Source organism: Kwoniella botswanensis, chromosome 1, assembly GCF_036426115.1.
Source record: "Kwoniella botswanensis chromosome 1, complete sequence".
Taxonomy (NCBI): domain Eukaryota; kingdom Fungi; phylum Basidiomycota; class Tremellomycetes; order Tremellales; family Cryptococcaceae; genus Kwoniella; species Kwoniella botswanensis.
Genome location: NC_088599.1, coordinates 10,479,945 through 10,503,310, shown reverse-complemented (window position 1 = coordinate 10,503,310; position 23,366 = coordinate 10,479,945). Strand labels below are relative to the sequence as shown.

General features: G+C 45.0%; 10 protein-coding genes across 10 annotated transcripts; 4 read left to right on the top strand and 6 right to left on the bottom strand.

Moving 5' to 3' along the window:
* Positions 1–332: 332 nt before the first annotated feature.
* On the bottom strand, positions 333–2,275 carry L199_003968 (branchpoint-bridging protein; the record flags this gene model as incomplete). The annotated part of the gene is made up of 6 exons (XM_064889696.1): positions 333–375; positions 430–613; positions 673–1,084; positions 1,153–1,781; positions 1,843–2,161; positions 2,237–2,275. 6 exons carry the CDS (start codon positions 2,273–2,275, stop codon positions 333–335), a joined length of 1,626 nt encoding a protein of 541 aa, XP_064745768.1.
* Positions 2,276–2,676: 401 nt separating this feature from the next.
* On the top strand, positions 2,677–4,782 carry L199_003967 (pre-mRNA-splicing factor SLU7; the record flags this gene model as incomplete). Its single annotated transcript, XM_064889695.1, has 6 exons — positions 2,677–2,692; positions 2,767–3,614; positions 3,671–3,941; positions 4,004–4,081; positions 4,156–4,608; positions 4,703–4,782. The coding sequence occupies 6 exons, from the start codon at positions 2,677–2,679 to the stop codon at positions 4,780–4,782; spliced, it is 1,746 nt and encodes a 581-aa protein (XP_064745767.1).
* A 134-nt stretch (positions 4,783–4,916) lies between these two features.
* On the bottom strand, positions 4,917–8,725 carry L199_003966 (uncharacterized protein; the record flags this gene model as incomplete). Its single annotated transcript, XM_064889694.1, has 15 exons — positions 4,917–5,254; positions 5,350–5,566; positions 5,628–5,770; positions 5,846–5,952; positions 6,017–6,204; positions 6,280–6,471; positions 6,533–6,823; positions 6,893–7,104; positions 7,172–7,358; positions 7,416–7,594; positions 7,658–7,857; positions 7,915–8,044; positions 8,112–8,232; positions 8,298–8,398; positions 8,476–8,725. The coding sequence occupies 15 exons, from the start codon at positions 8,723–8,725 to the stop codon at positions 4,917–4,919; spliced, it is 2,856 nt and encodes a 951-aa protein (XP_064745766.1).
* A 714-nt stretch (positions 8,726–9,439) lies between these two features.
* L199_003965 (uncharacterized protein) lies at positions 9,440–10,930 on the top strand (the record flags this gene model as incomplete). Its single annotated transcript, XM_064889693.1, has 7 exons — positions 9,440–9,488; positions 9,544–9,617; positions 9,680–9,701; positions 9,776–9,968; positions 10,072–10,314; positions 10,376–10,710; positions 10,782–10,930. 7 exons carry the CDS (start codon positions 9,440–9,442, stop codon positions 10,928–10,930), a joined length of 1,065 nt encoding a protein of 354 aa, XP_064745765.1.
* A 210-nt stretch (positions 10,931–11,140) lies between these two features.
* Positions 11,141–11,999, bottom strand: L199_003964 (uncharacterized protein; the record flags this gene model as incomplete). The annotated part of the gene is made up of 5 exons (XM_064889692.1): positions 11,141–11,251; positions 11,355–11,423; positions 11,531–11,625; positions 11,746–11,811; positions 11,924–11,999. The coding sequence occupies 5 exons, from the start codon at positions 11,997–11,999 to the stop codon at positions 11,141–11,143; spliced, it is 417 nt and encodes a 138-aa protein (XP_064745764.1).
* A 325-nt stretch (positions 12,000–12,324) lies between these two features.
* Positions 12,325–13,548, top strand: L199_003963 (uncharacterized protein; the record flags this gene model as incomplete). Its single annotated transcript, XM_064889691.1, has 5 exons — positions 12,325–12,378; positions 12,486–12,561; positions 12,644–12,800; positions 12,912–13,170; positions 13,237–13,548. The coding sequence occupies 5 exons, from the start codon at positions 12,325–12,327 to the stop codon at positions 13,546–13,548; spliced, it is 858 nt and encodes a 285-aa protein (XP_064745763.1).
* A 202-nt stretch (positions 13,549–13,750) lies between these two features.
* L199_003962 (uncharacterized protein) lies at positions 13,751–16,479 on the bottom strand (the record flags this gene model as incomplete). Its single annotated transcript, XM_064889690.1, has 6 exons — positions 13,751–14,102; positions 14,177–14,376; positions 14,453–16,218; positions 16,289–16,327; positions 16,386–16,421; positions 16,476–16,479. The coding sequence occupies 6 exons, from the start codon at positions 16,477–16,479 to the stop codon at positions 13,751–13,753; spliced, it is 2,397 nt and encodes a 798-aa protein (XP_064745762.1).
* Positions 16,480–16,767: 288 nt separating this feature from the next.
* Positions 16,768–17,400, top strand: L199_003961 (uncharacterized protein; the record flags this gene model as incomplete). Its single annotated transcript, XM_064889689.1, has 4 exons — positions 16,768–16,782; positions 16,867–16,986; positions 17,107–17,195; positions 17,370–17,400. 4 exons carry the CDS (start codon positions 16,768–16,770, stop codon positions 17,398–17,400), a joined length of 255 nt encoding a protein of 84 aa, XP_064745761.1.
* Positions 17,401–17,987: 587 nt separating this feature from the next.
* Positions 17,988–19,545, bottom strand: L199_003960 (uncharacterized protein; the record flags this gene model as incomplete). Its single annotated transcript, XM_064889688.1, has 4 exons — positions 17,988–18,030; positions 18,109–18,262; positions 18,365–19,196; positions 19,360–19,545. The coding sequence occupies 4 exons, from the start codon at positions 19,543–19,545 to the stop codon at positions 17,988–17,990; spliced, it is 1,215 nt and encodes a 404-aa protein (XP_064745760.1).
* A 367-nt stretch (positions 19,546–19,912) lies between these two features.
* L199_003959 (uncharacterized protein) lies at positions 19,913–23,344 on the bottom strand (the record flags this gene model as incomplete). Its single annotated transcript, XM_064889687.1, has 14 exons — positions 19,913–19,936; positions 20,004–20,089; positions 20,167–20,242; positions 20,339–20,494; positions 20,578–20,850; positions 20,929–21,294; positions 21,364–21,444; positions 21,515–21,539; positions 21,620–21,825; positions 21,886–22,429; positions 22,710–22,898; positions 22,959–23,051; positions 23,117–23,248; positions 23,310–23,344. 14 exons carry the CDS (start codon positions 23,342–23,344, stop codon positions 19,913–19,915), a joined length of 2,286 nt encoding a protein of 761 aa, XP_064745759.1.
* Between the last annotated feature and the right edge of the window lie 22 nt (positions 23,345–23,366).

Genomic DNA, 23,366 nt, shown 5'->3' with positions numbered 1-23,366 from the left:
TGGTATCTATGCAGATTGAAGATGAGCTGACATCTCCAGTCAGCTCTGATCATACGATACCATATAGGTCAGAGTCAATACATCATATAAATGGAATTAGTCTTTCACATATTTCCAAGAAAGGGGTAAAAATAAACATCAAAACGGCGATCCTCTCGCTTCACTCCACTACAGCTGCGAGTACAGAAAACGTTACTGTCAGAACCGTCTGGCAGGTTTCGAGTCTCTTTGTTTATTGTTTTAGCTAAACTACTCTCTTGTCCTATCTACAATCAGGTTACATCAATACCACGTCACAGTCCAAGTTAGATCACTTTTCTTAGTCGTAAGGTTTAAGCAGCTGTAGGAGCTTGTTGGCCCATTGAGGCGTAGTAGCTATGAAAATAGGGTTAGATGAGTTTATCATAGTCGTGAATGTCAGCGACTTACGCAGCGTAAGGATCAGCACCACCTGCAGGAGCGCCTTGGCCGTAACCATTATCCTGACCACCATATCCACCACCGTATCCGTATCCTGCACCACCTTGACCGTATCCCTGTTGTTGATATCCTTGTTGAGGAGGACCACCATATCCACCACCACCAGGGGGACCACGAGGACCTCCTGGACCGTCTGTTAATACAAGGTATCAGTAAAAGCTACAACAAATTCTATTTAAAAGGGAGACTTACGACTGATCCAATTCTCGGGGACTCGCCAAGGAGGTACTCTATCTTGCGCAGGCGGTGCAGCACCGATAGCGCCAGCTGGTCTACCGGAAGCAGCCCCTCCACTTCCACCTTCACCGAGTTCGGCCATAAGAGCGGTATATTCAGAGTCGAAAGCGGTCTGTTTGTTCTGAGCCAGGTTGGGATCCCCCCGTCCTCTACAATCTCTCGCCATGTGTCCTGCACCACCGCATAATCTACAGATGACATTGGCGCTGTACACTCTTTGTTGAGGACATTCCCATCTTCGATGACCTTTCTCACCACAATTCTGACAAAGCTGGTTCTCATCGTCTCGAAGAGTACCGTTAAGCGAAGCAAGTTCTCGGAGCTGGTTTCGTTTGTGATCGTTCTGACCTTCGGGTGTAGAAGCGGCCTACGTTCACCAAAAATCATCAGTAAATGAAGGGATAATCTAGCATAAAGAGGAGAAAGAGAACTTACAGTTTCAATGACCCTGTTAATCAATGCTACACATCCCTTTACCTTGTCTTCGGTATCCGCAGTGATAAGACAATGCAATTCATCTTGCTCATCTTCTGGGAAATCACCTGGTCTACCTTTACCTTCTTTCACACTTCCTTTACCTCTAATACTGATCTTGGCACCACTTTCTCTTTCCATTCTCTTAAGGGAATTACCACGAGGACCGACGAGTAAACCGAAGAAGTTGATTTCTGGGAATTCTTTCACTGGGATATAGACTTTATCACTTGGCTTACCGCCACCTCGTCTGTTTTGCATCTCCGCTGGCGGCCTGAAGTTGGGATCGGATTTCATAGCTCTATCTACCAATCTTGCTTTTTCATCCTCCAACTTCTTTCGGTATCGGATCTCACGAGTGTTAGTCCTTCGACCGTAAGCGTCGTATGAGGGTGGAGGCGAAGGTGATCGTTGTCCTTCAGGAGGTACTACATCGCCAGTACGTAATTTTCGGTTGATCTCCTCCAGTCGAACGTGGATAGCATAGTTGTCCAATTCGGCTTGAGAGACCTTACCGGTGATGGCTACTGGAAGACCGGGTACATCGACTTTGGCATCTCCCCATCTTGATCGTCTCTTTCTTGGGCCCTCTTCAACGAAAACTAGGTAAGCAGGCATCATAAACGGTAAAGTCAGGACAAGCAAACTCACCTTCTCCAGCCGCATCCCTTTCTCTTCCCCTTTCAGACTCGTCATATCGGCCTCTCCTGTCATCACCTCCATATCTATCTCTGTCTCCTCCACCACTACCGCCATATCTATCCCTGTCATCACGTCTGTAATCATCCCTCCTTCTATCATCATAATCGTCCCTTCGTCCGTAATCATCTCGGTCGGAACGTTCTCGGTCTTGACGACCGTTGAAGAATTGTATATCGGAGGCGGGGGGTCGTGGGGCGTGTGATGGAGGGTTGGAAGGGGGAGGAGCTTCTTCGGGTAAGCCAAATCGTCTTTTGTTACCTATAGGTACCTGAAAAATGGAAATAATGTCAGTGAAAACATTTACAGATGAAAGTGAAATGACATGACTAATACTAAGACTCACATCGTTAGTTCCCGTCGTCCGGGCTGCTGGTCTCCACATGTTGCACTGGTCTTCTTGCTGTCTCCTGCGGATGTGCAAGCACTTCTTGTGTTCGTATTTTTATTGGTGATGATATGAGATGAATGATTCACAGCTGAAGTAATCAATCGAGGTGAATGAGTCTAGACGAGATGAGGGGAAAAGAATGGCCCAGTAAGGTGGCCACCAATATCCGCGATGTCAGTTTATTCCATTTCATCCCAGAAAGACCTTGACACGTGGCATCCAGTTCGCCACCATCACCCATCCTACGTCTCTTGTGCTATCGTTTTCTTGCTGTTGTAGTGTCCATCTCTCTGTGACTGTATTCATCTACCAGCATCCAGCTGAATCAGCTCTCACCTTGAAATAGCACCACTTCTACGTTGTAGTGCAGCCAGTAATTGAGAGCCATCGCCAAAATGCTCAACACCAGTGGTAGGTATCTTATCCTGACTTGCCTGTATCCTTCATGTCTCCTTGTTATACATGCTGACCTCCACTTATTGCAGCTGCCCTCCAAGGGGGTAAGATGTCTCGAGAAGAGTTCCGACGACAAAAAGATCTCGACGCGGCTCGTAAAGCCGGTACAGCCCCAGCTGCAGTCGACGAAGAAGGAAACGCTATCAATCCCCATATTCCAGAATACATCACCAAAGCGCCCTGGTATGCCGATACTGGTAAACCATCATTGGCACATCAACGTATTGGTAAAAGCGATGGACCTGCTCTAAAGCTAGATGAATGGTATGAAAGAGGTCAGACGGCAGGACCGGCAGCAAAGAAATATCGTAAAGGTGCATGTGAGAATTGTGGAGCGATGACACACAAGAAGAAAGATTGTTTAGAAAGACCTCGTAAGAAGGGAGCCAAATTTACCAATAAGGATATAGCTCCTGACGAGGTGATTCAGAATTTCCAAAGTGATTACGATTCAAAGAGAGATAGGTGGAATGGATATGATCCATCATCATATAAGAACATAGTAGATGAATATGAAGCTACTGAAGCTGCCAGAAAGAAATACCGAGAAGAAGAAATTGATAATCAAACTTCAACTGCAGACATGTCAACGGCCAAGAAATTAGCAAAGAAAGAAAAGAAGGAGAATGGAGGTGGCGGAGACGATGATGATTTCGGTTCGAGTGATGAGGATGAAGATGATGAAGATAAATATGCAGAGGCTGCTGATCAGATTGGACAAAAGCTGGATACGAAAACTAGAATTACTGTGAGAAACTTGCGTATCAGGGAAGATACAGCAAAGTATCTACATAATTTAGATGCGGAATCGGCATACTACGATCCAAAGACTAGATCGATGAGAGATGCTCCTATACAAGGTATGGCTCCGGAGGATGTGAGTGATTTTATTACAGGTAGTAACTTCGTAATATATGCTGATGGTCTATACAGATGAAATTCGCAGGAGACAATTTCCAGCGATACTCAGGAGACGCAACCAATATACAGAAACTACAGATGTTCGCCTGGCAATCTTCTCAACGTGGGCACAACGTTCATATGCTTGCTAATCCGACGGCTGGTGAACTGTTACACAAAGAATTCCAGGAGAAGAAAGAGGTGCTCAAGGATACCAACAAAAATTCGATCTTAGCTCGATATGGTGGTGAGGAGCATTTGGAGAGATTGCCCCGGGAGTTATTGAATGGTCAAACAGAGGATTGTGAGTTTTCCATTCGTAAGACAAACGAAGTAAAACTCACTAATTCGGATCACCTTTTGTAGATGTCGAATACTCTCGATCTGGTCAAGTTGTCAAAGGTAGAGAAAGAGCTATACCGAGATCCAAGTATGACGAAGATGGTGAGTTGTCTCATTCCCTCTATTTGTCGCATTGGCGCATCAATCGTCAACTAATACACCCCGTACGTGATCAGTATACATTAACAATCACACCGCCGTCTGGGGATCATATTACGACCTCTCAAGTGGACAATGGGGATATGGATGTTGTCATTCCCTGATATCCGGTTCTTACTGTACAGGTGAAGCGGGTAAGACAGCCAACAGTTCATCAAGTGTATCAGCTCTATTAGAATCTTCAGCAAGGGTAAAAGAGATTGAAGAAAAGGCCGAGAAAGAGAGGAAATCATTGGCAGAACAACATCTTGAAGATCTAGCTTCGGGCAAGAAAGATAAAGGCAAAGAAAGAGAGGCACCAAAATATGGTAGTAGACCCGATGATTTGTTGGATGACGATAAAGTAGATTTGGATAAAGAGAAATTGAGAAAAGCTCTGGAGCAGGAAAAGAAGAGGAAAGGTTTGAATGAAAATGATGCTTGGGAACAAAATAAGAAATCGAAAACTGATGTTACTCAGGAAGAAATGGGTAAGTTTAACTCAAATACTCATCTGCTGGATGTTTGTCAATCGAAGCGAATTGAATCGTGTACTGATTCGAACTTGATTGTGTGATTTTGCAGAGGCATACAGGTTATCAAGACAGGGATACGAAGATCCAATGGCGAATTACAAAGATACGGGTGGTTATGATCTGGTTTAAGTTTTTTTATGTATTCTGTCAAGAGAGTTATTTGTACTGTTTTATCAATGCAATGCATCCGAGATCTGAGATCGTATTCAATAATGATTGATGAAATATACTAATAACTGAATTATGAAAATGCTATATATTACTTAGGTACCTCTTAAGAAGCTCAGCGTACCTAAACTATATCCGATCAACCCTCTCAATCTCCTACTCTCCCTCTCCTGTTCAGTTTTCAATTCTTTCAATTTCTCTCCCAATCCCTCTTCTCCATCTTGCGAGCTACCATTCGAGATCAACAAATCTGAATGTACCGACAAGAAAATCGATAAGATCGATTGTACAGCTTCGTAATCCCTCTTTGATTTCAAGCGACCTATCAAACTTGCCAAAAACATGTTCAAGTGATCTAGGGAGTTGAGTGATCGGATTTCGAGGTCTAGAGTGGAGGGTGGGAGGGATTTCATATATTCGAAGAATGAATTATCTACCATAGCGACAACATGATATCAGCAAAAAGTGATTTATAGATGACTGACAGATATTTGAAGAGAAGTGACAGGTCTGTGGATTCATACTCACAATCACCATTCTCGTCTTCCCGAGATAACCTCTTTGTAAATTCACTTTCCAACCATCCACTAGCCAGATCCAATCTATTTCCATTCTTTCCATTGGAAGCAGTATCTTTCTCTTGAGCTGCAGACAAGTCAAATCGAGTTTCCAAACCTGATACGGTAGGTAAGAAGAAAGGTGCCGCTTCGGGAGCTTTCGGTGCCTCTTTAGGTTTATTACGTTGCTATGTCCATACAACCGTTAATATCGAGGTGGTTAAGGTATTTGTCAATATGTATACTCACCTTGATGGTTTCAAGGTTGAGTAACGTCTGCCATCTTGATCTAGGCAATAACGACATCGTTATCAGTCCTTCGGCCAGTTGATCAGGCGTAGTGTATATATCGGTAAATTCAGGTGCTCCAATATCTTCGATACCTTCGATAGCTACATTTTAAATCCAAATCATCAGTCAACCCAATCTCGTATACGACGAAGTTGAGTATGATTTGCATCACTCACCGGCATCTTCCTCTAAACCTTGAACAGAAGGTAATCCGACTTCCGGTACATCCTCTTCTTCAGGTATATGTCGTAAAGCCACTTCAGAGAACTGAGCTTTGTTTGCCCTATCAGAATTACACCATAGTCAATCATTCATTCTTTATTACGTACAGAGTAGGAACAACTCACCAAAGATGTATACCGACACTATCTACGTGAGCAGTAGCCAAGAAATCACCGGTAGGAGAGAAAGTGACGCTGGTAGCGATTGAAGCAGTTTTGAAAGCATCTACCAATCGACCAGTGGGTATATCGAAAGTTCGGATGGTTGAGTCGAGGGATGTAGAAATCAACCACCTTGAATCGGGTGAAAACACCTATAGATAATGCGAAGTGACATCAGCGCTATTATACCTTGACTAATGGTGATTATGATCTATTGTATCACTCACCGTATCGAGGATCCGTCCTTTGAAACCTCTTAACTCTCTCACGACCCTTCTCGTCTCGATGTCAACAAGTCGGACAGTCAGATCATCACATATCAATGACAACAGACCAGAGTCCCTGTGCAGCGACATGGAAGTGATCGAGGTGGATAATTGAGCAGTATGGATAAGTTGGGTGGTATGGAAGTCGAAAAACTATTTGGAAACCTGTCAGTCTCGATCTGAACTGGATGTCTAGCCATATGGGTTTACTCACGTATAATTTCCCTTCCAGGGTACTAGCCACGACAACCCTATTCAGTGCATCACTGACAATGCCTGTGATAGCTTCTAAGGTCTTTGATGCAGTACCGTTCACACTTTGTTTAACAGCTTTGGACTTGGCAGTTTGACTCTGAGCGATGATTTTCGGTTTACTATCACCCGGCGCAGGACCAGATAGAGAGAACGATCGTCGTTCCTTTCCGGATTGCATGTTATACATCCGTATGTCACCTGTCGAGGAACCGACAAGAGCAAAATTACCGCATGCTGTGACAGTCACCGCCTGGAGAGTGGAAGATGGGCTCAGTCTCGTCAATGAATAGAATTGAATCTGGATCATGGGTCAACTTACCTGAGCTACACCACTTTCCATCTCGAATGTCCATGCTCCCAATCTCTTCTCCTGCACTCTCCATGTCCTGGCAACAGCATCATCTGCGTGTGCAGTGACGACATCCTCCCAATCTTTTGACCTGATGGACGAACTTGCAATAGCCGTAATTTGAGGGTATTTCAGATGGTCGACAGTTACTCCTAAACCAATAGCTTTCTTGATCAAAGAACCTGAGATCAAAGTAATATTAGCTGCAGGGCTGGGTTGATAGCACAACGGCGATCCAGCCAAACTCACCTTGAGAAAGTTCGAAACTCCTTGAATCTCTCACTACACTGGTATACCTTAGTGAGCGATCTCTACCAGCAGTTAAGATCTGTTTGCCATCTTCTCCGTAGTATCGTATACATGTTGGTGGAGCATGATGACCTCCTCTGAATTTCAGTAATCGGGGCACAACAGTCGGAGAGTCACACAACCATTGCTACATCAATTTGTAAGCCTGGAGTCCTACTGTTCTCGTTAGCAGGCTGGCACTCACTTTCACACTGTTGTCCGCACTTGATGAGACCAATAACGGCTGGCCGGCTACCCATTGAAGACCAGTGATACTCTGGTCATGTGCACCTCGCAATACGTGTAAGATTCTTCCACCTTTACTTAGATCCCAAGTTGCCAAGGATCCAGTTGAAGAAGCCGTCGCCAAGATTGGTGGTCCGTCTATGTGTATATACAAGTCAGCAGAGTGAGAGCTGATAGGTGGTAGTCGGACACAAAGCTTACCCATCCTGAAGGACAATCCAGAAACTGCACCATCCTCAACTTTCATCTGCATTACTAAGTCTCCCTGACGGATATCCAAGATTCTCACACTCCCGTCCAAATATCCTATACCCACTACATCTATAGCTGGAGATTGGACGATAGCTGTTATAGGTGAAGCAGAAGCGGGTGTAGGATGGGAGAAAGTATGGATCAGGGTACTGTAAATCATGATCAGTTGACATATCTGGTATTATACTCCCTTAAGGACTGCTCACCATGTTCTGACATTCCATAACTGCAATTCTCCCTGTTGACTTCCTATTAACACTTTGTTGAGGTATGTTGAGGGATGCATGATATGAGTGGCGGTGAATGAGGTGTGGAAAGTAATTTGATTCTTGATCTCTGTGTAATAGAAGTTGGTAAGCTTCACCGTTCCAGCCTTCGATTTTCGACAACCACGGCAGCTCACCTTTACTGTTAAGATCATAGATCACCATACCCGTACCATCCTCTTTGAGAACCAAAAGCTCATCGCCGAAAATCAACATTTTGCCGAGGGTAGATTGATCAGGAGATAGGTAGTATCCCGTCTGTCCAAAGACCGACAATCAATCAGCCTCTATATCATTTTCGATGGCATAGGAATTTGACTGACCTCTTTGCCTCGATGATACTTGTTTACTCTCGCTCCAGCACTCGCATAAATGTCCGTACCGGTCATAGCTAAGGAGTTGATATGAGCACCAGCGTCAGGTCCTACAACCCATGAACAACCAATTGTCAGCCTTCTAGCCCTTTCATCTCCCTCATTAGTGATAGAAAGTTTGACTTACCGGCAAAAACCAAAGTCATCCTAGCAGCATCCCACATCAACCAACTCCTTCCTACCGAGGTAGTGATATTCACTGTGGGAGTCGCCAAAGCACCTTGTGGGGTATGTACGAACATCGCATACGGGACATGATCGGTTACATGACCCAACGCTCTGAAGGGTGCGAATAGTCGAGGAGTAGGTTTGGAAGGTCCCGCTGCGGGCTGTTCGATGGCGCTGCCATTCTTCTGACGCTTGTTCTGATGAGACATCTTGAGATGGTCGTCTATCTTGTCTGCAAGACCAGACAGCGGTTGGCAAGATGTTGTCAGGAATCAAGATGGATCAAGAGTCAACTCACAACCTTCACTATCACCTCTGTTGCTGAATTTATGATTTTCTCAAAATCTCAAAAAGCGAACATTTGTGGTCTACCACGTGCAAGATGTCTTGTTTACGTAACACGAAAGGAGCCAGAGTAGATCTTGCTACAGTAGCTTGGATATGACTGACGTTGTATGCGTCCGCATACGTAGGGATTGATCACTAGGATTCTAATCGGGGAAAGGGGTGAGCGGAGGGTATGCTCGATTTTGGATTTCGAATATGTCATCATGAATGATCAATGACCAACGAGATATATAACTTGTCGACAAGGGAGATCAAATTGGATCTGAGAAGTCTGTCATAACTAAGAAGAAGATACCAGATCATATCATCTATTTTTCATTCTCGCAGCAATGCATCTCTCTCAATCATATGTAAACAAGCACATTGCATGCTTTCGTCGTCTTGACTTGCCCTAACGTGATGTGAGGATCAAAGCCAAATATACATACAGCCACGATCATAGACCAAATTCCTTATCTTGTTATCTCAGGCACACCCCTTACTTTACCTCGACCACCAAAACTCAAATCCATCTTCCAAGATTTTTTCTTCCTTCCTGCCTTGGAACACGATCACTTGTATAAATTGACCCAAGCATGCAAGAAGCCTATCAGGAGAATGAAACAAGACGTATAGTAACTCTTGGTACGTCATATCCTACATAATCCTCCGCGCGAGCTGATCATCCCTTCGGCAACAGAACAATTCATTGTCGACACATTCACTAGGATAGGTGAAGATGGGATCGAGAGGGCTGTTGAACAGCCTGATCAGGTAGATCTTCATCCATCAATGCTGCCCTGTATCGCTCACTGACCGACATCCAATGACCTCAGATAGGTGGAGGAGGGACTTATGGTGTGTATATCATCAGATAGGCTGCATACTTTGGTATTCGAATTTCAGGATGTTGATACATTTGGGACGAACAGCCATCATAGGTTCAAGAATGTTCGTACCGCCCTCTCAGCTGGGTATGATAATCGATTATACTCCAGATACTTTACCTCAAAATATGCGCCATGTGCTTTGCGAGTACGGTAAGGAGATGTGGACATTTAGGAAGAGGCAAGATGGACATCCGACCGCTAGGGCTGTTAACAGGTACAATAGACAGACAAGGGGGTGAGTATTTCCATGGTCTTTTAGACTGACTTACAGTGAATGAGATTATCATAAGATACAACGAACGTTTTGACAATGGTTTCTGATTCCGATCTCACTACAGCTTCGAATACCTGACTAAACCTATACTTCTCACTCCATTTTCCCTTCTTGATACTCCCTTCGGAGAACCACTACCTTCTACAATTCACCTCATATCATACCCTGCTCCAAGGATCGAAGGTGTACTCGACGAGGTGAGAGCGCTAAAGCAACAGAAACAATGGGATCCGATTATAATTTGGGAGCCTGAAGAAGAGAGTTTGGAAGTAACACGGAAAGTAGCTAAAGATATAGATCTCATAGGGTAAGCATACAGCTGTCATCTTATCGAGAGGCGGTGAATTTTAGCTGACGATATGAGATAGACCAAATCATCATGAAGTTCTTCGATTATTTTCACCCACCATACCATCTTCCCCGACCGAAGCAGATCTAAAAGCCGTATACAGCCAAGCATGCAAGAACCTCTTATCGCTCCAACCCAAGACAGGCGTTGTGGTTCGCTGTGGTCATTTGGGATGTTGTTATTCCATCAGTCCCCCTCTAGGACTCGATCCAGAAGTGAGATGGGTACCAGCCTACTGGAATCCTCGGAGGAAGGGGTGGAACGAGAGTAGAGTTGTTGATCCGACTGGAGCTGGAAATGCATTTATGGGCGGACTGGCAGCTGCGTTAGACTCGGGAAAGTCTCTTGGTGAAGGTCAGTTTGTGTTTCTCTGCGGTGTGTGGTACGACGGGTATGAATGAGCTGATGGGGAGTGGCTTGAGTAGGAGTGTTATGGGGTAGTGTAGCTGCTTCATTCACGATCGAGCAGGATGGACTGCCTACGTTGAGTAAGTTGGGTGGGAAGGAATTATGGAACGGGGAGGACCCCTGGGAGAGGGTGAGGATCATGAAGGAGGACTTGAGCATGATATGACCCAAGATAAAACAAACCATCAAGCAAGAGAATATGGACATCGTAGTACCTTTGCATGGTACACCTTAATTCATGGACAAGATCTGACATAGACATAAAGGTCATGCATGAATTGCTATACTCTTACGATAAAACCTCAAAGTATGTGAAGAATATTTATACAACAATTGAATCGAACTCTCATAACTTATATGCTCAGACCCATTCCTCTCATTGACCAGCCTCGAACCTAGCTTGACTAGAAGCGAAGAGTCTTTCCTGTAATGCCAGAAGTTCTTCCTGTGACATTCCGTTTGTATCCGGTTGTGCTCTCGTACGTTCCTGTAAAGTTATCACGTAGATCAGCATAAAGACTTCTTATTGCAGTCTCTGTTTATATTTTGGAATGGGTCCAGATGAGATTGGTGATGGTGATTGGACTCACCTTCTGAGATTGCTTGAAATCTTTGTTACTCTCTTCTATTTCAGGTATGAAATCTTCAAAACCAAGTTGCTAAATACCCATTCGTTCTTCAGCTGAAGAACTCGCTGACTTGCCAAATTCGAAATGAAAAGACAGCCGATAGAAGATGAAGATGAAAAGCTAGGGTGCAGACATACCTTCAAAGCTTCTATGACATGTTCGGGTGATATTGTCTTCTTTGATGACTCGTCACATACTGTATTAGATTGGGTCGAGATGAGTTTGACCCATTCTGTGAACATAGAGAGCAACAGATCAATAGGAAGTTCACTCTGACAAAGAGTTAATGAGAGCGAAGTTCATATTCGTATCAGAAAAGTCGCGAAGAAGGACTGTTGATATTTATACTCACCAACACAACATTCGACTATTATATCTTTAGCTTCCTTGGCACAAGCTATATCTTCTGGAAGCATTTCTATCGAATATCATCCCGAACGTCAGCATCCCTTGATCACCTTCAGACAACGCATAATAGGCAAAGGGCAAGCATCTTGGTATAGCTTGATAAAGATATCTGATTGACCCACCTTGGATAAGTTTGAAGACGGTCGCTTTGGGAAGTCCGATATCATCGTCTCCTGCTGGTCCACCGCTATCTGACATTGTGTCTCAAATCTTCTCCTTCGATCACGTTTGGTTCGGTAGGGAATTGAAACCCGAGAGGGATCTAGCGATAGTATCTGACGAGAATGTATGCAGAAGAAGAAGAAAGTGGATGCAATTATCAGCATTATGTATCTTTTAACTGTTCGCGTTATGTTTTGGTTGTTAACCGGGAACAAAACTCGAAAACATTAAATCACTCGCATTACTCGTAGTGATGCATACTTTCCTCCTTTTCTTCCCCTTGCAACTCACATCGTATCATATCCTTCAGTATCACGACGCAGTGGTCTACCAAGACAAGATATAAGAATAGTCAAGCAAAATGGCCAACTCAACTTTGAGAGGTGCGAAATCTATACACGGTGGTAATCCACAGGTAGGTGATTCGTTCCTTCTTTCCTTCCTCTTCCCCTCGAGTCTATCCTGGTACATCACTTTTACTTTTACAGGTTGGCTACTGACTGACTTGGTGTACATATACAGTACCTCATAGAAAAAGTAATTCGAGCTAGGATATACGATTCTCTCTATTGGAAAGAACAGTGTTTCGCTCTAACCGGTGGGTTCTCTCTATCCTTCTATCCTATCCGAGTCACGAGTGATCAAAGCTAATATCGATCTCATCTTGTAATCGTGATCAGCCGAGTCGATAATAGATAAAGCAATAGCATTGAAATCTATAGGAGGAGTTACAGATCGTAATACCCCTACACCATTCATCTCACTCACCTTGAAACTGTTGCAACTTCAACCTGAGAAAGAGATTCTGATAGAGTATCTACTGGCAGAGGAATTCAAGTGAGCCACTAGCTTCATCGCCTTGCCTTGGCCTGATGGTTGATGCTCTCACCATGACCATGTTGCTCGAGTGTATGCTTGTACGTATGATACTGATATGTCATGCTATAGATATCTACGAGCACTAGCTGCATTCTACATACGTCTTACGTTCCGTTCCATGGACATCTACGAAATACTAGAACCGTTGATGAAAGATTATAGGAAATTGAGAGTAGCTCATTCAGGTGGATACTCATTGACGTACTTTGACGAATTCATAGATGATCTCCTGACGAAGGAGAGAGTATGTGATATCATCTTACCTCGTCTGACACAGCGGAGTGTATTGGAAGAGACCGAGGGGTTGGAACCTAGAAAAAGTTTATTGGTGAGTCACTACCCCAACTGTCACTACTGTTTCAATCTGGGGATAACTGATTCGGTATCGCTACAGGAGGAAGAAGAGGAAGAGAAGGAAGCCCGTTCAGACGCATCGTCGCAGCGATATATCTCTCGTTCTCCCTCGCCTGACTTACGCCGTGCAAGATCAAGATCACGGTCACGATCTATATCTTCAGATGGATCAGATAGGAACAGGTATATATCCAGATCACCTTCTCGATCCAGATCAAGATCAAGATCGATCGATAGTGGTGAAGAGGGTGATACGAGGGATAGGTACATCAGTAGGAGTCCGTCAGTATCACCTGATAGAATGTTGGTGGATCAGGAAGAAGATGATGAGAGATTAGAAGGGGATGTGTAAGAAGTTCTATAATAGCGATCATGTATAATATTCAAATTTATGCGTGATGTTACATGTATGCATTTGACGTCTGTCACTACCTGTACATATATCGTGAGCATCTATATATTTAACTTATTTGACAGGCACTATTCGCTATGTCAATCAATCATGCAGTATCGTGCTTGCCATAACGCATCTCTCCCTTTTAGGTATCCCATAATTATCGCCTAGCCAGACCCCATCCTCTCCTATCACCCAGATGATTCCCACTAGCTCCCATCCTACCCTCTAACTCCTCGACTTTATGCTCCAACCTTCCAGCGTTCGAATCTATACTATTCAACGCTCTCAAGTGCGCACCTAAGATCGCAGATAACTGGTTAATCGGATCATCAGGTAATTGACTCGTTGAATCCACGACAGTCGCAGACGGAGTTCCATTAACGTCCAGACCGAATGAATTCGAAGTTCCAGAAGATGATGTCGATAATTTGTTGACTTCTTCGATCATCTGTCCGAGGTTCCGAGAGAGATCGTCGAGCTGCTTGTTCAAATCTTCCGCTAGAGTATACCTAGACAAGGAAATCACACATTAGCTTATAAGTTGTAGTAGTCACCATACGCTGGTGCATGATCGATGACTTACGACTTCTCCCTCTCCCTGTCAGCAGGCAGCTTAGCAGCCAAAGGTCTCGTACTATCATTACTCAATTTACTAATCTCCTTTTCATATACACTCATTATACTCTCGAGTTGTTTCTGCTGAGCTTCGATATAATCCAGAGCTTGATCCACGGCGGATTGATTTTGCTGAGCTTCAAGCACTTGTCGATGTAGTGCAGTGATCTATCAAGCGAGATAACAAAGTGAATCAGCTTAATCTGGCCCATTACGGAGGACAGAACTAAGAAAGCTGACTTACCTGATTGCCATTCCTCACCAAAACTTTATCCCATTCCCTGACTTCTCCAGCTTGTTTCTCGAATTCTTTGACCTGCGCATCCAGATCCTTATTCCATCCATCAACAATATCCTCCAGGGTCTTTCCTCTCAGAAGGTTGGGTGCAGGTTCGCTCGAAGTAGCGGGAGCAGATGTAGCAGTAGTTCCAGCGGTAGCAGGGGTAGAAGTGGAGGCGGCGGGTGTACCAGCAGGTTTAGCACCGAACAAACTGCCTGAAGCAGGAGCAGCAGCGGCAGAAGCAGTTTCAGCAGGTTTAGGTGCACCTCCAAATAGACTCGAACCGGTCGTAGCGGCTGGAGCAGGAGCAGCTGTGCTTGACTCAGCAGGTTTGGCTCCTCCAACATTACCAAAGCTGAAACCACCCGATTTAGGTGGCTCGGCAGGTTTGTCGGTCGATGTAGTTGGCGCAGTTGCAGGGGCAGGTGCAGGTGTGGTGGATGAAGTACCGCCGAGACTGAACCCTCCAGTCTTAGGAGGTTCCTTAGCCGCCTCTTTGCCTTTATCTGCTGTGGACGTAGTCGTTCCGCCAAGATTGCCAAAGGAGAAACCGCCAGTCTTGGGCGCTTCAGGAGCTGCTGGGGTGGTCGAAGCGGGAGCAGCTGCTGGGGCAGGAGAATCGGTTTTCGCTCCTCCCAAGTTACCAAAAGAAAATCCTCCTGTAGCAGGTTTAGGCGCTTCAGCAGGTTTAGCAGCTCCGCCTAAACCACCAAATAGGCTTCCGGACGCGGGTGCAGCAGCAGGCGCAGGAGCAGGTGAATCGGTCTTAGGTGGTTCAGCAGGCTTCGCACCGAATAAACTACCTCCGGCACCACCACCGAACAAGCTTCCACCAGCTGGAGCAGCAGGTTTGTTTGCGTCTGATGGAGTAGAAGTTGCAGGTGCAGGAGCAGGTGCAGAGCCGAAGAGAGAGGTTGTTGGAGCATTAGCAGGTTTTGAGCCGAAAGAAAAACCTCCTGCTGGTGGTGGTGCAGCGGCAGGGGTGGTACTTTCAGATGGCTTCGCACCGAACAATCCTCCTGAAGCTGGTGTACTGGGAGCCGTGGTATCCGCGGGTTTAGCACCAAACAGACTACCAGTCGGAGCTGCAGGAGCAGTTGTGGGCGTTGTTGTTCCACTGGTCGCACCGCCTCCGAACAGACTCCCACCTGGAGCAGCAGGTTTGGAACCGAATAATCCCCCTTGAGCACTCGATGCAGGTGGTGCAGCAGCGGGGGTGGTCGATCCGAACCCACCAAAAGCAGGTTTAGCCGCTGGAGTGGTTGATCCAGAAGTGTTGTTTGTGCTACTACCGAATCCGCCGAATAGGCTTCCTCCAGCAGCGGGAGCAGGAGCTGCTGCAGGGGTGGATGTCGATGTTTGGGTGTTGGTGGCTCCGCCGAAAGAGAATGATGGTGTTGAATTTCCAGGTGTACCTGTTCCTCCTAATGGCTTAGAACCAAACAATGATCCACCAGAGGCTGGAGCAGGAGCAGCAGCCGATCCTCCGCCAAATAAACTTCCTCCTGCTGGTGCAGCTGGGGTTGTCGATCCTCCGCCGAATAAGCTCCCTCCTGATGCGGGTTGAGTGGTTGATGCGGAATTGCCGAATGAAAATGCGCCTGATGAAGGTTGGGCGGCAGGGGTAGAAGATGAACCACCACCACCGAAGAGGGATGTGGAAGGTTGAGATGTAGAAGCGGGCTGTTGGCCGAATAGTGATCCGCCGGCAGGAGGGTTGGCTCCAGCAGCTAAGGAAGAAGGTTCAGAATCAGCTGAAGCTCCAGAATATTAGAAGACGATCAGCTGAGGTGTTCTCACGTTTAGCACCAAAGCTGAATGCACCCGATGATCCACCGCCTAAGCATCCATCGATTAGCTTTTGACCGGTGCAGATGACAGGACGGTTCTAACTCACTGTTATTGTTGTTCTGTCCAAATCCTGCAAAACCAGCTGAATCTGGCGAGTCAGCTTGAGTTTCCCATGGATCACTATATCATCACTCACACATTTTGGCTGGTGATCTGAGGCCTGGATTTGTGCTTGTGAGATGCAGGAAAGGTGAACGATGTTGATGTTTTCGAGCAGGAAAGTGGAAGAGTTGATCAACCTCGACTTTGACTTCGACACGGTATGTGATGACTAGGCACGTGGGCCACTGGCTGACACGCCTAACGTCGCCGATTGTATTCCTTCGACTCTCTTCGTTGTGCTCTTTTCGGTTGTCAAAAACATTATAATCCATCCATGCATCTCACTTTACTACACCTATCCTGACTACATTATAAGATCATCCATCATGTCAGGTATAGCCGTGAGTTCCGCCTCTCTCTCTCTCAGCTTATGTACCTTTTCTATTGGAGTGACAGCCGAGCTGACGGTGGATTGACGTGGATAGCCCGTTAACCCAAAACCATTCCTGCAAGATTTAACAGGTAAAACAGTCTATGTGAGGTTGAAGTGGGGTTTAGAATATAGAGGGTATTTAGTATCAACAGATGGATACATGAATCTGCAGGTGAGTACTAAACTTCGCTCTTCCTATCACGTCGCACGTCGCAAGTCTCTCGTTCAAAGATAATCCGCTTTGAAGAAATGCATTTTACATGTTTTTTGCTAATTGTACCCATCTGGGCAGCTCGCGAATACCGAGGAAATCGAGAATGGGAAGTCTAATGGAGCTTTAGGAGAGGTATTCATCAGGTGTAACAACGTACTGTATATAAGGTGAGTCAGATGAATTACTACGCTCGTCAATGTTCGTGTTCGTATGAGCTGATGAATCTGTTCTTGACCTTTCTTCTCCATCTAATTGCATATCATCGTTCTACTTGCTATCTACCATACTTACTTCACGGCTCGACTCTCTTCCCCCTGAACGACATGCTCATCCATATATAGGGAAGCGAAAGATAAAGTACGAGATGATTAATTAGAACGGTCGGAGGAAAGGGATAGATGAACGTGTGGATCATCATATATCGAGGTGTCCAATCAAGAGGGAATGATCATGTTAGACCAGGTCATGATACACGTCTTATTGCGATGAGACGTTAAAACGAAAGCATCTGTATGCACCAAATACCCATGTGCGATCAATAAGCCTCATGCGATAGGTATCTTTCACATTTGTCATACACTGTGGAGCTAGAGAGAAGGAAGATTTCAAGCGAAGGACTTTGTTATTCACTGACGACATCAAGCCGTAAAACAATTGATGTCTCTCTCAGTCAGGTTGACTCTGTCGAAAGGCAGTGTAAATTCCACCTTCGCACGTGTTGGGAGGTGCACTTTTGCTGTTACACATTGTCATCGCCAGTGATCACGCCGGTTCATCATATCAAGGAAGTGGAGTTAATCAATCGATCGCATGCTCAGAAACGTTTATATGATATGCACTATGGTTCAAGCTATCTACAATTCTACATTCCCACCAAAATGCTAGCACCAATGAGACTTGTCTAAAATAACCTACTGCTCCCTTGGAGATGCTTCGCTCACTAGTGTAGTGGGTCAAGCTTATTTAGCTTCGATATGCGCACCAGCAAGCATATCGGCGAGGCTACGTCAATTTGAGAATATCAGCTTATTCGCACTTTCGCATAAGACCAGCTAATGTGATAGTACAAATATCACTCACTCGTCAGTCTGCTTATCAGTGACAGGAGGTAATTTCGCAGTTCCATCAACTTCTTCTTTAGCTAACTCTTCTTTCTCCTCTTCATCTTCGGACTCTACTTCTTCTTCGGATCCTTCTTCCTCTTCACCTGATTCAGGTTCCTCCATATCATCGACTAAATACGCATCCAAAGTGTAACATACAAAGCACACGATCAGCCTCCAGCCAAACATAGGTCATATCGGTCATACTATACGAAATGTAAAATATTACTCACGTTCATCCAAAGCATCTTCATTACCCCAAACTTCCAAAGCCTTCTTCAGCTCTTCCACACAATCATCATCTTCCGCAAACCTATTCCCATTCAATTCCAATTCCTTCAAACCTTTCAAATGTTGGGTTATAGCCACAGACAAAATTTCAATTGAAGTTTTATCCAATTCGTTATATTGTAATTTCAACACTTCCAATTCCGTATTCGTACCATCTCTTAAACTATTCATCAAAGCAATTCCACCAGATTTACCTAACAAACAATCAGAGAGATTCAAAACTTTGAGATTTTTCCATGTTGGTAAATGCTTGACAATAGCTCGAGTACCAATTTTAGTCGAAGTGTTATCTTGTAAATCCAAAACCTCCAATCCTTCACAATGACTCAAACCTTCAGAAAGGTTCTTGATACCTTCCATCCTTATTCCATTCTGGGGCATCTTAACCTCCTTCAACCCACGGTGCTTGGCAAACGCCTCTTTCCAATCTTTTGATGAACCATTTTCTAATCTATTTCGTCCACATACTAATACCCTCAAATTAGATTCTTTACCTTCCTTTTCGCACTTCTCTCCATTTGCTATAAGAGCTTTGGCAATGATTGATCCTCCGATTGGACCCAGACCATTATTGTTCAATTTGAATATACTGAAATGAGTGTTGTTTTCCAGAAAGGGTACCATGGCATCTGCGCATCGACCACCGAAAGCGTTATCGGATAAGTCCAATTCGACCAACGAGGTGGATGAGGATAGGGCATCACAGAGGGCGGAAAGGGCTTGGGGGATCTCGGAGATCAGTCGACCGGTGAAGATGTCGGCGAGGTCTACCACCTATGTGGAATGAAGACTTGGGCATTAGCTTTCTGAATTTGTACAACTGACAACGGATGAAAGGATAAAATCCAATTTAAATTATGCGATGGAGGATAAACTATAGGTCTTCGTGTCCCAGGACTGGAATGGACTGATGTACAATAATGACCATACCACTCACCTTCAAGTTCTTCTTCCCCTTGAACACCTCAGCAATAGCCTGACAAGCCTCTACACCCAAGGAATTCGCACCGAAATGAACTTCTTCTACATCCTCCATCTGCTCCAACTCTGACAGGTAAGGTTGGAGATCATCAGCCGTATTGGCTTTGAGGCCTTTACCTAAGATGGAGAATGACTTGGACATGTTGGGGGAATGAGGCGGGTGGGATTACGCTCAGGCAGTTACGAGAAGTACTGGGATAAAAGTTGATAAGAGATGAAGTGATCTGCATGATTTTGCCAAATTTCTTTTGGGTTAATTGTTCAACATAAAACGCGCTTTGATACCATGGATTGGTGCCTAGTTTATTTGTGGAGTGGCGGGGAAGTGGCAACGGTCGATCAAACGTCCTTTCGTTGAGTGTTGTACATGGCATGAAATGCATACAAGACGAGACTCAAGTTATTGTACAGTTACAAGTGATGATCATATATATATATATATATATGTACATATCATCTTCAATCCCGAATACCGTATTCAATCTTACGATCGGGATCAGAGCTCTCTATCATCCTCGATGAGCATACTGGTTCTACCACAGCGAAGCAAAACTCCATCAGCTTATCTAAGATTTCTAACAAGAAAGGTAGCGGACTCACCCATGGAACATCACCCGCAGTATACCTCTTGGCAGGTCTGACGTACGGCGCGACCTTGTCGGCCTGAGCTTGCGCCTTGTCTCGATCTATAATCATAATGACCATCACAGATTCAGTCTCGTCTGAGACTTGCCGGGTGATAAATCAACGAATGAATACGTACCAAGTGGGAATACGATTCCAATCTCGTAATTCCTGATGTTCAACGTAGGTGGGTCCTTCTTGAATTCGACATTACCCTAAATGGCCCCAAACTCTTAGTCAGCTTTTCATTCACCAGCTTATAGGCAAGCAATGGACAGCTTTTAACTGGAGGAGAAACACGCAAAACATACCCAAGCTGAAGGAGAGAAGTTATGACTTCCTACATAAATCCAACCTCCAACATCATCTTTCAATTCATCCACTTTCCTTTTGGTTGATTTAGTTGGAGTCGATGACTTATCAAGACCCAATTTGTTCTCTTCAGGTTCGAACGTAGCGATGAGCATCTGCATGGACCAGCGGTAGAACAGGTCAGCCGATAATTGTCATCTATGGTTGAGCTGTTATATACTGTAAATGGACAGCTCACCTTAGTATGCATCAGAACCCCTCCTCTCTTACTCCTACTATCCCTGAACAAATCCCTCGTGACGTTGTTGAAAGCCTTCCCGCAAAACATAGTCCCTCCTCCTTCTTTGCCAAGTTGGGTCGCTTCCACGTTAGCCAAAGTAGGGAACAAGATTCTGATCTCAGGCCATGCGTTAGGTCTCGATCTATTCGATATCTGTTGAGCGGTTTTACCAGAGATGAAAGAGTGGAACTTCGAGAACCATTCTAAGCTGTATGTTCCTAAGGAAGATCCCTAAACAAAAGAACAGCTCGGCCAATCAGCTATTGAGAATCATTGAACAGAAATTTCAAGACTAGCTAAAAAGCTCACTTGAAATTCCACATCCAACTGTTCACCCGACTTAGGTATCCAGCCTTCCTCATTCAACACTTTACCCAATCTACTTATCCCAAATCTATTAATCTGTTCGTAGCCCGTATAAGTCCCCGGTATGCTAAGGACCAGCCTGACTTTCACTTTACTCCAATCGTACTTCGCCAGATCACCAAAGTCATCCTCCGGTGTGAAGGGGATCTGTGAGCCATTAGGATGGGCCCGTATCAAGCTTCGCAAAGCCGTATGTATACGTGTGTGAGTGAAGAGATGAGCGAATTGTAGAGGGAAATCGTGGGTTGTGAGGTCGCTTCGGAGTGGACATCGTTTCGGTAAAGGTAAGAAATCTTGGACGAATATTGTCTATCATTGTTTTGGTATGATGAGCTAGTTCATTTCACGTATTGGATGGTACAAAGAGGGCAGGCTCACGTTCTCGATCACTTCCCAGTCGTAATCTACCATATTTGCTGTTGAGATCACCACTCGCAACCTACCCGTCTTATAAAAGATCTGGCAATGTGTAACATCAACTCTTCAGTGTATATTCTATCGTCGAGATCTAGCAGACATGAAGGCTCACCCAAAAGTACTTCATATGCGCACTCCTGTTCAATCAACGATTCATTAGATAATCGATTTCACCCACTCGCTCATCTTTATTCCATCTGGTGAAGGTATCACTCACCCAAAGCCCGTCGTCATCTTCGGATAAACCCACATCTCGCCATTTGGATGTAATTGGATCCTACCGTTATACTCCGGTTTATCTTTCGGATGAGGGCGAACTACGATAGTAGGCACTTCTTCGGGTGGAGGTAAGATATTCTTGTCCATTACCCATTGATCGTCAATCACGAAAGATGACATGATGATCAGAGATATTTGCGAATGCTACTCTTCAGGGATCAGCTACTCTTTATCTCTGCCGAACAAGAATATCAGCTGACTTACATTACCAACTATTTGTGCAGGTGAAAATGTCCTTTCCGTAGTAGGACTACCAATCTTCAAAGCTACATGCCTCAATTCACCATTCGGATAATATTCTCCCGCAGAATCGCTGGGGAACGGGCCGGAAGACTGAAGAGGATGAACTGATGAGCTTTGACTAGCTCGAGATGTCGATGGACCGGCACTTGATACCGAAGAGATAATTGAAGACATGCCTGCTATTCTTGATGGACCAGCTATAGGCATGGACGTAGACGTGGGGTTCGGGGTGGGAGTGACAGTGATTGGAGTCGAAGTACCTGACAGGGCAGCTTGACGTGCTGCTTGTCTTTCTCGTCTTTCTCTTTCTAACTGAGCTCGATCAATCACCTGACCACCTATTTTGAGTACTGGCGCCTTGACGGTTTCTGTAGAAGGGACAGCAACGAGTGTGGAAGTAGACGCTGTGGAAGATCGGGTGGATGCGATGGTCGAGGCTTGTGATTCTTGGGTTGAGCTGTTCGAAGGACCAGGTTCGGATTCTGCAAGTGAAGCCGCCATAGCTCTATTATTATGATCAGCTTGAGCATAACAAGATTGAGAAGATGCACGACAGCTGTTGAAATCTCCCAGACGTCAAAGTGATACAATCCTACTGATGAACATATTCGCCGTTTGGACAAAATTTCAAGCTGATTTGAGCAGTTCCAAAAAGGATGGATGACAATGATAACACAACGCCGGAGCGTATCCTCGAGGATTAAAGCAGATAAAGAGCCTTTGATGCGCGCATAGGTGGACAGAGGAGATAGGACAAAATGCTACCGCGGGAAATAGACACGTACTCTGCAAGCATACGCCTCTCCTCTTCCGGCGTCTCTTCTCTCTTTCTCCTCTTTGGTGCTCTAGCATCTTCTTCAGACATCGCTATAGCTCTTTTCAGTTCCTCATCTTCGTCGTCATCATCTACCACAACGGAGGGTTGACGAGAATTCGTTCGGGAGAAATGCTCTTGAGCGGAAAGTGCCAACACGCTAAGTATTTCTCAGCTGAGCTCCAGCTAGAAAGGATAAACATCGAGAGCTAAGACTCACCGAGCTAGCTCATCGTCCTCTTCTTCTACTCTATTGCTACTGCTCCCCCCTAAAGCAGCAGGAGGTCTGGTTCGCCAAGTCGCCCAAGCAGCTCTATAGCGCCAGATGGATCAAAACGTATCAGCTAATAGTCCTTGAATCATACAATGGTAGCTTACCTTCGCAGCTCTTGGAAGTCTACTTCTGAAGGGTCATACTCCGCTGTAGTTCCGTCAAAATATGTATCAAACTCCCTATTCTCTCCTCGTCTAGGTACTCCAGGTCGAGAAGGTGGATTATTGGTACTCGTCCTAGGAATGATAAGATCACAAATGAGCTGGATCGACAGAATCATCTTAGAAAGCAGCTCACTCTCCCAGAATGGAAGCTACTTCATCTTCGTCCATCTTGAAGGTACACCTGTCGCCG